The sequence below is a fragment of the Hippichthys cyanospilos genome, chromosome 11 (assembly GCF_059441005.1).
Source record: "Hippichthys cyanospilos isolate Australia breed blue-spotted pipefish chromosome 11, RoL_Hcya_1.0, whole genome shotgun sequence".
Lineage (NCBI taxonomy): Eukaryota > Metazoa > Chordata > Actinopteri > Syngnathiformes > Syngnathidae > Hippichthys > Hippichthys cyanospilos.
In genome coordinates, this window is record NC_142379.1 from 23114945 (window position 1) to 23127042 (window position 12098).

Below are 12098 nucleotides of genomic sequence, written 5' to 3' on the forward strand. Positions count from 1 at the left end.
AATAATGACAGAGCAGTGACTTAGGAACAAAAGGATGCCAAGTCTTTTAATGGAAATAAGAGTTTTTCGCCTACAGAGAGTTCAATTGTGTAGAGTGAAATGAAGATATGGCAGGCTTGTCCATTTTTTCCAAAACTTAATTTCTGCAACTCAAAATGCTTTTCTGTAGCTTGTGTGGCCCCCACGAGCTTGTATGCATGATTTACAATGTCGCGGCATGCTCCTAATGAGACGACGGATGGTGTGTTGTGGCATTTCCTCCCAGATCTGTGTGAGGGCATCCCTGAGCTGTTGTACAGTCTGAGGAGCAACCTGGCAGTGCCTAATGGGTCGAAACATAATGTCCCAGAGATGTTCTATTGAGTTTAAGTCAGGGTAACATGAAGGCCATTCAATTGTTTCAATTCCTTCAACCTCCAGATACTGCCTGCATACTCTCGCCACGTGAGGCTCGGGGTTGTCGTGCATTAGGAGGAAACCAGGACCTACTGCACCAGCGTAGGGTCTGAAAATGGGTTCAAGGATTTCATCTAGATACCTTATGGCAGTCAGAGCACCATTTCCTAAGCAGTAGAGGTCTGTGCGTCCCTCCATGGATATGCCTCCACAGACCATCACTGACCCACCACCAAACCTGTCATGTTGAACGGCGTTGCAGGCAACATAATGTTACATAATGTTCTCTTTGTTTTCTTCAGACTCTTTCACGTCTATCACAGGTGCTCAAGGCAAACCTGCTCTCATCTGTGAAAAGTACAGGGCGCCAGTGGCGGACTTGCCAATTCTGGTGTTCTTGAGCAAATGCCAGTCGAGCGCCATGGTGCTGGGTAGGGAGCACAGGGCCACTACAGGACATCGGGCCCTCAGGCCACCTTAATGAACTCTGTTCCTGATTGTTTGGGTAGAGACATTCACACCAGTGGCCCTCTGGAGGTCATTCTGTAGAGCACGAGCAGTTCTCAGCCTGTTCCGCCTTGCACAAAGGAGCAGGTATCGGTCCTGCTAAGGGATTGAGGACCTTTTACGGCCCTGTCCAGCTCTTTGAGAATAACCACCAGTCTCCTGAAATCTCTTCCATGTTCTGGAGATTGTGCTGGGAGACACATTAAACCTTGTTGCTGCAGCTTGTGTGGATGTCCCATCCCGGAGTAGTTGGACAACATGTGCAACTTCTGTAGGGTTAAGGAATTGCCTCATACTGCCAGTAGAGCTAATTACGCGAACCAAAATCAGCACGAGTGGAAAACCAGCCAAAAAAGATCAAGAGGGAGAAACTTGAAATGACCTCCGCATGTTAAACCAGTCCTGTTTTGAGGGTTTTCTAATTGTTGCCACTGAACTGCACCTGTTGTTAATTCCATTAACACCAATACAGCAGAAATTAATTAACCAGGCCCTCAGCTGCTTAACCAACCAGAAATTTATCAGAAAGGTTTAATTCAATTCATGCCAGGCCCAATAAAAAGAGTAGTGTATATGCATATAAATACACTGGGAAAATTTAAAATATCTTTTAAAGTGGTTTAAGTCAGGCTTAGGCTTTCTAACCTCGTAGAAAGGTTTGGATTTGACAATTTGCCTGGTTTAGTATTTCAAACAAGTACTTCGTTTGAGTTTCAACTCGAGTACGGGTCTCCAATTAGGGTGTCACTCAGGAGTTCGGGTCAAAAATGAGGGTTTCAAATAATGGAATTGGGGATTTGAAATGAGTGTTGTATTGTGATGGTGATGTGTTTGTGGTTGTTCAGGGATGTGTCATCTGTGAAGGTTCTGATGAACCATCATCAAAGTCTGAGGAGTGAGATGGACGCTCACAGAGAGGGTGTGATGGAATGTATCGACATTGGAAAGATGCTGCTGGCGGCGCGGAACCCTGCAGCCCACCAGGTCACTGTGCAATGCTCACTCTACTAAATGAACTGCAACATTTTTTCCCAACCTTTATAGATGAAAGTTCATATTTCTGATTACCCAAAAAATCAGGGCATACCACCAAACAAAAATGGCCCAAAATGTTTACAAAATACTGTAATACATTGAGTTACACTCTTCTGTAAGATACACTAACATTTTTTTTTGCCTTATGTTGAGTCAAAAATTGACACCCAAGGTTGAATTATGCTACGGCGTAAATTAATTGATACTAAATGAGAGCCATAGTCACCATCATACTTTGACATAATGTAATAGACAGGGCCTCCAAAGACACACATGAAAAATGTAAACATTTGTAAGGGCATCAAGCAGATATTAGTTAAGTCACCTGTGTGGCAGATGACCCACCAGAGTTGCTGATGCCACTTAATAGACCACACCATAACACACGTAATGTATATATATTAAAATACATGACCAGTTTTAGATATTATAAACATGCAAAAAAAAAGTGATATTTTGGGAGGCCAAAAATTAATTGATGGAAGCAAATTAGTAATTAGTAACATTGCACAGTAGGACATATCATAACAGCATTGTGATATATGACATAGCTGCTCATAGCATAACAACAACGAGTGACAGTACCTTGTCCATGGTGAGTACAACCTGCTTCCATGCTGAGCATGAACTCAACATGACACACACATGAGAATGACTGCTGATGATTTTGATGATAACACTAATGATCTTTGAATGCAGATAAAAGAGAAACTGGACAAGGTGGTCGCGAAGCAAAATGAGGTGTCTGTGAAGTGGGACAAACATTGGGAGGCCCTGCAGCAATGTAAACACATGTACAAACACACACACACACATATGCATGCACAAAGACACACTATTACAGTATGTATTGCAAGCCGATTTATTTTATAATCAAGTCTAAGTTCCACAATCAACTTGTACGTACAGAACAGCCCCTTTAACACCGCAGGAACTCTTCCGCTGTACTCTGGTAGTTTGAGTTCCCATTTCCCTTCACACCAAAAAAACGTTCTGGGTAGGGAAGGTTCTGCTTAGCCTCTACCCTGAACGACGACGCGATGGACGTGTATAGAGCAACGCAAGACACCATGCAAAGCTGCACAGTCCGTAATTTCGCCTGTCGCGTGAAGTTAAAAAATGTTAACTTCTGTCGCATGTCGCATTGTGACAGCCAATCAACTTCGGGAAGGTTCAACGTCTCACACAAGGGGCAGGAATGAACCATAGCGGCCGCTTTGTGGTCACCGGGAGTTATCCAACATCCAACATCCAGCTTTCAATACAAAAACGGAGCCAAGCAAGAGCACTCACCTGGCTTGTAGAATGGCGGAAGGAAGGACTTGGGACAACTGGTATGTGTAGCGTTTGCTTCCTTTTTTTAGAGCTGTTGAACCGTAGTTACTGTGCCAAGATAACGATAGTGCAGCACTGACAGGTCAGTATTTAGCATGGTATCGGCCACTTGATCGCAACGTTTAATTTTTATTTTTTTTTTTTGGCAGAGTATTGCCGCAAAGGGAGGGAAACACAGGGTAAAAAAGAATTCAGGTGCTGTCGGAGAAAATATTGGCTCTGCTACATCCCAGAAAAGTGAAAGTTCTCAGCATTGCTCTTCTTTCCGCATCCGCTGTAAAGTGCGCAGCAAGCTCACTCAACTCCCCTACCCTCGCGTGGCAAAAAGTGACTCACAAACGTGATCATCTTGACCCCGTGACAAAACGTCTCGAGAAGAGCGTAAACGACATGCGTTGTCGCGTTCGTTGTGCACGTAGTATAACGCTGATTAGTTGGTTGAACACGAATGTGGGTTGTTTCGGTATCAGCAGCCGCCATAACATTATGTGATCATTGTGCCCAGTTGAATGTTTTGAAATGAGAGAAATATGTGTATAGGTCCTCTGGAACAAACTCTACTGCATATTGAAGGAGTCCAATTTGCTTCAACTAAGAGAAAAGGCGAGTCGCCTACTGAACACCCACGAGCGCGTTTGTGACGCAGAGCTTGAAAAATATACTCACGGACACCACTGAAGCACATTTTACGTTCCGGGATGAGAAATCTATTACATTTGGTGCTCAGTCCGCAAATTCTTTTCATTGCTTTTTGTTGTAAAAATCATGTTGGTAACCGCAGAAAAGACAGCTGAAGTCTGGCATCGGCAAACGTGTCCGTCTGCAACTTCGACCCCTTTCTGCTTCTCGTTGTTGAAGCAAACTGGTGTTAGATCACGGAACACGCGGATCACACAGCTGGCCCACATCTGACTGAAGCAGACTTCATGTCACCAATGAACATGCAATTAAAGACTAGAGATGAGATTGTTGCTTGTACAGTAGGTCGCTTGTAGTCACTTCTTGTTGGCACATGAGAAAGAAAAGCTTTTGTCAAGTGACCTCTTTCATATGTTAAAAGCAAAAACACTCTTAATAGGTAGATCTAAACATTGCTTTTTACTTTAAGCTTATTCCTTTTCGTACAATACGATTGAGCAAATTTGCGTACATGTAGGCATTTTCTTGTTCTGCAAGCATGGCAAGGTGAACGTACTGTATGTCCTGTAAAAGTTACATACTGCAGTACTTATTATACCTCTGAAAAGCGGTAGGTCCCTCGGATTTGCAATAATAAAAAATTATGGGCCCCAACAAAAGTGTTTGGGGTTCCAAAAATCGTGCAGTAAAAAAGACAAAATTTAACGTTCAAACTGTATTTACAAGGTGTGAGCAGAAACCAACAACAGATATCAACAAATGTCACAGTAAAATGTAATAAAATAAAAGAATGAACTTATATGTGGCCTCTGTCATCATTTTCTTCATAGATTTGATATAATTGTCCATTTTTGTACACAAGTCCGCACAGCTTCGATGTCAACAATGTTCCGTTTCTTGATATTCCGAAGCGTTTTGTTTTGGCTCATTTCTTTAACCAGATCTTGCAGACAAAAACTCATGACAATGAGATGGGTAAGAACGAGAAAACACAAGGTGTGAGATCAAAACAAACATGGTGGACTAAGTTGTAAAAAATGTTAGTTATTGGTCAAGTTTTGCTGAATAGTTTGAGTGACAAAAATTAATATTTTGATTTCCAAAAACTAGGAGTGGGAATCTTTGACGGTCTCTCGATTCGATTCTGATTTTGGGGTCTCCGATTCAAAATTGATACAATCAAAAATTATTTCTGCTTCAATATATAGATTTGCAAAGAATCATCATATCACTTCAGTCTGCTTTGTAAGACAGAGTAAAAAAAGAGTTTTTTTTTTTTTTAACATTTACCAAGTTTTGATATGTTAGGAACATGCCTTTTTCCCCCTAAAAATAACATATGGTAAACCTCTTTGAAGCTAGATATAAATTATATATGTTACATAAAAAAAAGACTAAACAAAAATTTTAAAAAGGTACAGAAAGGATACATTGTCATTTCCAGGGAAATTGTGGTACCAAAATATAATGTGAAAAACTTGCCCAAATTAAAAATATTACTATTTCTTGTAAACGAGAGATGAAAATAAACTTTTTCAAGTTAGCAGCTAAATGGTGTGTGCAAAGCAAGAAACTTCTGTCAGTTTGTTCATTTCTGAGCATATTGGGCGAATTATCAGTCACAATTGTAACATATATTTTTATTGTTTGTGAGTAGGTATGTGACGCTATCACAATCGGACATTATCATACGATAACCTTGAGCAAAAATATCACTGTATTGAAATTACAGCTCTAAAATATATGATTTTACAATCCTTTTGAGTAAATAGCCATTTTTCTACATTATATAAACCTTTTATTCTTAGTATAAATGCACTTTTCTAGAATATATATATCAACCGTTTAATTGATAGTATAAATGCATAAATGCAAGTGAAGACTAATATTTTGAAAGATGACTGATTTTAAATAACTACCATCGAGTAATGGTAGGTTATGGTAGACTGTGTATTAATTAATAGTACAATGTGAATTCTATAATTTCTTCAATACATTATTGAGACATTATTGAGACTTTTGGTCTGAACATACTTAACTTATTATCTTATTTTTTTATTTATTTTTTTTTTAATTTGGAAGGCCACACTGTATTTGATGTTTACGTTCTCCATCATTTAGTTCTTAGAGGTGACCGTGTTAACATGGGTTGTTACCGTCTTGGTTTCAAGAAAAAAACTATCAGACTGACCCAATGTTTGAGTCCATCCTTGCTCACACAGAGGGGCATTAAGATGACATTTACTTTGTGTTAAGAATTCTTCAAGTGCTTTATCTTACTCTGAAAATGTGTGCTGATCTTGATGAAGAATGGTTTTTGGAACTATGAGTGAACTGGAGTGCTGACGTGGTCAGTCTAACCACTATGATTACGTAAGGTTAGATAACCAGCAGAGCACTGTCCTAATATGATTAGATTTCGCCATTTGACGAAGTCTCGTCGGTATGTAACCAAAAACTTTATAAGCCAGTCTTGCAACAATAAAAGGGGGCTCGTTCGTTCAACTAGGCTGTGTGTGTGATTGTTTGTTGAATTAGGCTGTGTGTGTAGCTGCAAGTTTTTAGGGCCTCTCCAACAATCTGGAAGGCAGTGCTACATTTTCATTTCCTGTTTTTACCTTCCCAAAACAGATTGGCTGTCTCGCGTCACTTTTTGTGTCCCGTCGCACCAAACACGTCCTATAGATGTCATCCCATCACCCAATCACGCAGACATCAAGACATCATTGACTGCAATCCAAATGTGTCACTTGTTACACCGTCCATGTAGTCGATCGTAACCTTGCATTCTTCATTTTCCCAAAAAACGGAGAACGAAGGATGAACGAGCCAGATCCGGCTCTGAAGCAGTTTGCGGACCCCTGAACTAAATTAATGATGACCGCAAAGAGGACAGCAAAAAAGGGGAAACAAATCTACAAACAGGATCACAACAACTCATCTTAATAGTGCACTGAATTGTCTTACTACTTCTAGTGAAAACAAAGAGTGTCGTCATATGTTAAACTAAACTGGATAAACAGGATATCAAATGAGGGCAAAAATGCCAGTCATGACACATACTTTGTTGTTTGTTGCTCAGTTTAAATTCAACTGTGTATTTAAAGTAGTCTCAAATGTTGGCTGTGCAGTGCTAGAGGTTCACCAGTTTGCTCAGGAGGCAATAGTGGCAGAGGCGTGGCTGGCAGCACAAGAACCTCTGGTCAGCTGCAAGGAGCTGGGAGGCAGTGTGGACGAGGTGGAGCAGCTCATACGCAGACATGAAGCCTTCCGCAAAGCCGCTGTCACCTGGGAGGAACGATTCAGCTCGCTCAGGCGGCTCACCACGGTACTACTTTACTTCTGAACACTGTACATGCATTTCAAAGAATTTATACTTTTGCAATCCATTCTCCGAATCTCTTACGACAGCCACAGGCATGCAAGGACCTGTCCCAGCTGACTTTAGTAGGCGGGTACACTCTGAACTGGTTGCCAGCCAATCATGGAGCACACATTCTGTAGACCAGGGGTCCGGAACTTTTGTATTTTATCATGACGGACTGGTCAACACTTGAGATTTTTATTGTGGATTGGGGGGTATTTGCTTCAATTTATATGCTAGACAAGATAAAGGGCTTTGTGACTAATTGTGACATGCATTTCTAAATGACATTAAATGTCAAGGTTAACTGACATCAAATCCATAATGACACTTTGTAATGCAAATGGTGACATGTGCACTGCAAATGGTGACACTTTTTACAGTTTTACAAACAGTGACATGCTTGTAAACAACTGGTGACGTGCGCTTCAAATGGAGACATAGTTTTACAAACGGTGACATGCACACTTTGTGACAATTATAAAACTATCACAACTTAATTAGGGGGAGGTTGGAGCAGTTCAAGTTCATTTTACCATAAATACCTGAAGATGAGCAGCATTTGTGTTTTACCAAGTTAAGGATTGTGTTTATATGTCAAGACAGCAATAAATGAATCAAATGGAATACCTTTCCATGTGTTCTAAACCAATGCATTCTTAATTGAACCAGCTGGAGAGATTATAACTTTAACATAGATGATCCTCTTGACTTTATCGTCATATCGTCATCATATCCCTGTGTGTGATCAAGGATGAACTCGGACGTCGTTTAATCTGCCTGCTTCTTTTATTGAAAATAATGTTGTAGCAATATCAGCTAACACGAGCTATTGTTGGCTGCAACAGGCACTTGATGATAACAGTGAACTGATGTCTCACTCGAGATATAAAAATGCACATCTGTGCGTCAAGACTCGACTTATGTGGCTGACAGATCAATCTTCTTCGAATGGTGTCGAGCCATTCGTGAGGGAAAAGAGGCAGTTGGATATTACTGAAAGGTGTGCATCGGGAGAGGTATACGCAATGCTTCCTCTAAATAAAGTGGGTATATGCCATATAACACCGTATACCCTTCATTACACCACTGCTTGTCGCACACAAAATAATAAACAAAAAAGAAAAATACAGAAATGTTGCTCTTGTAATTTAATGACCTGTTCTTTTAATGATATATTCAAAGCCGCTAGCAGTTGTTTTGGTGGGATTTTTTTTTTCATAAATGAAAATGTGATGTCATAAGTTTGATATGGCGATATTGTTTTACCTTGTTCTGAAATTAAGAAGTTTAAGCATTGCAAACAGATTTATCAAATATTATACAACTCAAAAGTCAAATGAAGGATTTTTTTTTTCAAAAGAACAAATAAAGGTACCAATTTCAAAGTAGCATAATTTTCTGTCAATTATGTCATGCTTCAGTCATTAAAAGGGCTAGGTTTTCAAATTAAGGTTTCTAACCTAAGTTTTAAATGAAGGTGTAATGGCAGGTTTGAGTTTAATAATGAGTATTTCAAAACAGCTTTGCAAACTACGGTTTAAATTGTCAAACGGAGGTTAGGGCTTGAAACTAAAAACAGGATTTCATATTTGAATTACAATGCATGGTTAGGATTAGTAAGACTTAAAAAGTTTGTTGTAATTACATTGTTTTCAATATTTTGTATACTAGATGGCACTGTTTCATTACTGTTTCATTCTACCTCTGTGGTCTGCCCTAAAAGAAGAGAATATGGGCCCGTATCGTAGCTAACAAGATTTTGTGTGAAGATAAACAGTATTGTGGGAGTTCAAAGAGAAGCTGTTTATCGACAGGCTGAGCTGACCAGAGGACTGGGCAATAAGGAAGTTTCCGATGGAGCACTTAGTAAAGGACTATGGGCAACGTTCCCTCTAATTTTCAATGTGTCTGAGCATTCACACAAACTTCCTGAGCAGGCTTTGAACCAAGGTGAGCAACTTCAGACATCCATACCCTGAGTCACCGTGTGCATATCTGATGTCGCTCCTAAGGTGAGCTATATCGCATAACTCATATTTTCTCGTTAATGAGCTGTGGCCCTGGACTGAGCCAGCCAGTGGGCTCATTTGTGGCTCGTACTTTGATGACACAAGGCAGCTTGGAACTCCCAACAATTAATGTGAACAGCACAACCAACAATTTTTAAACATATGTTGTCACGTTTGGGCATGGCGGCTTGAGGCAGTGTGGGACGTGGGAAAGGTGGAACCAAAAGGATCCAGGACAGACTGGGATGAGGCTCAAAAGAGGATATTTAATAACAAACGAAAGCAGGGTTGCAAAGGACCAAAAAATACAAAGTACAACCAAAAAAACGCTAAACTCAACTTACTGGGGCAACAAGGAACGGGAAGCAGCACGGGAAGGATGGATACAAGGGAACACGAGGCAAGACAGTGGGGGGAAGACGTACGACAAGGACCGGGCAGCGCGGAAAATAAACAATGACCCGACAAGAAGCGAATGCAAACTGGGAACTTAAATAGACTACACACTTAACGAGAAGACACGACACAGCTGGGGGAGAGACGAAAGGCAGGGGAAGCTGATTGGATGAGAAGGAGGGCAGGTAAACAGGCAGGTGGACAAGATCAAACTAATGAGACACTGACAGCAAAAGGAGATGTAGGGGGAAACAAAACTTGAAACTAGAACTTAGGAACATGAACAAAATCCAAAGAAAACAACAAACCCCAACCACACATGACATATGTGTGGACAGGTAATGTGCTTTTGGGTACTTATCCCATCATTTCTGAGGGGATAGCTGAGGTGAAAAGCGTTGTCCAGTACAAATACAGGAGAACGATACATCTATGATTGACATTTTTGTCGGAGTCAATTCATAGGATTTGGAATTATTATTGGTTTTGATCCCGAAAACAGTTAATTTAAATTTCAGTTTTTGGACTGTAATGGCCAAGAGATAAAAAGTTATTTGTTTGTTGGTTGTTTTGTCTCACTGCCCAATGGACATTTATGTTACTGACCCTTTAAGGCAGGGAGAGGGGTGCATGATACTGGTCCTTGCATCACACATGGGGCAGTTGAGATTAATAGCAGATTAGAGCACATGGTTTCTTTACTATAATGTTTTATTTGCCTTTTATTTTATGAACTTATAAACTATTTTTGTTCATTTTCAACAAGTTTATTATTATTATTATTATTTTTCTTATATCTTGAGTAATAAGTTTTCAGACATGACAGTGTAATGTATATTGCACTTGTCACAATGGCAATAAATGAGCCACAAGTTGTGAAAAAGAAAAAAAAAATCTCACCCACTTTCACCACTTGTTCCTATATTTGCATATACTCTGACAGCCATTCCATCTTAAAAGAAGTGCATTTCTTGTTTTTACTTTGGCTTGGTGAGTGGATGTGGCGCTGCTTGTTTCATTCATGAGGAAAAGGGGTTACCGTTTGCGTCTCTTAACTCTGAAGTCTGCCTTAGAAGAAAATAACTTCCTGTTCCTAACGTGTTATCTTTGATGTCTGTATGTTCATGCTGGTGAATAGAAACTCTTCCAAATAATAATATCAAGTTAGCGCTTAAAACATGGATTTGGTTTCAAAGTGTCTAATTAGCACTGGGTTCCAAGCCTGGGTTAGGTCTTTGGAATTGGGTTTTAAGGCACGATTAGGGTTTCAAATTGTGCTTTCAAGTTTCAAACAAGGGACAGGGTTTGAAGACAAAATCCAGATTTGATATTCTGGCTTTAAAATAGACTTTCAAGTATGGATTTGAGTTCAAAGCATTAGGGGGCTCTGGTGTTGTTGTAGATGTTGAGGTGTTTGTGTTTTTCACAGGTAGAGAAGCTTAAAGCGGAGCAAAGCAAACAACCAGCGACACCTTTGCTGGGCCGTAAAGTCTTTCTGGACCCCCAAGACATGTCACCGGCTCCCGCTCCTAGCCTTCCACACCTGCCTCTCCCCCCCGTCATAAGGCAGACCATCTATGAGCAGAACGGGGCAGGCGCCATGCCATCCCCCTCGCCCACCAAGATGATGATGCCACTCTCGGGAGCACTAAATCCCGCCCATTCGTCCATCTTATCTGTGGACACGACCACTATGATGGTCTCATCCAGTCAGGCAAGAGAAAGTAGCAGGAAAGCGAGTAACCTTCAGCCCAAGGTCAGTATACACTCTGAAAAAAGGATTGGCGACAAAAAATAAATTTTAAAAAATACTATAAATAATCTAGTTGGTTAAGCTGCCTTTGGTTACATTAACCCAGTGCTTCTCACCTATATTTTGTGAAACCCTCCAATAAAAGAAAAACTTTTTGTGCCCCCCCACTTTATCAATTATCAATCAATTATCAATAAGATTATTATCTATTAAAATTGTATAAGTATACCCAAAACTTGTCATGTTTGTTGGGGTTAGATGTTTTGTGTTGATGTTGGGAGTTTTTGGGTCTCTCTTTTGTGGAGTTTCTGTTTACTTTTGGTTAGGTTCATGCTGTTTTCCTTGGTTTGGGTTAGGTGGCTTATGATTTGTTCCACCTATTGTCCGCATGCCACTCCGTGTTTCATCCAATCAACTTCCCCTGCCTCTTCTTCTCATCCAGTTGTTGCTTGTTTTCCTAATTAATCTTCTTGTATTTAAGCCCGTTTTGTTTGTTAATTGTCGGGTTATTGTCTTACTGTTGTGCTGTTCATGTCTACCATCTTCCCGGAGTAGTTTCATCTAGTGATGGCTTGATGAGGCGTTATGGAGCCAGTTTGGCACAATGAGACTGTGTTGATATTGTTTTAGCAAATATTGACATCTGCTGGACGTTAAAATC

General features: G+C 40.3%; 1 protein-coding gene across 13 annotated transcripts in view; it reads left to right on the forward strand.

The window, feature by feature from the left end:
- The window catches only part of sptbn4b (spectrin, beta, non-erythrocytic 4b), a 192180-nt gene that overhangs the window by 143948 nt on the left and 36134 nt on the right, over positions 1 to 12098 (forward strand). For 10 of the 13 annotated variants that reach the window (XM_088426947.1, XM_088426945.1, XM_088426940.1 and 7 more), the window contains 5 exons: positions 1749 to 1887; positions 2638 to 2722; positions 7044 to 7240; positions 8125 to 8295; positions 11114 to 11440. In XM_088426947.1, the coding sequence (XP_088283073.1) occupies positions 1749 to 1887; positions 2638 to 2722; positions 7044 to 7240; positions 8125 to 8295; positions 11114 to 11440 (919 nt within the window). Of the gene's footprint in view, positions 1 to 1748; positions 1888 to 2637; positions 2723 to 7043; positions 7241 to 7323; positions 7988 to 8124; positions 8296 to 11113; positions 11441 to 12098 lie in introns of those variants that run through there. The other 3 variants (XM_088426941.1, XM_088426942.1, XM_088426948.1) reach the window with 2 other exon arrangements.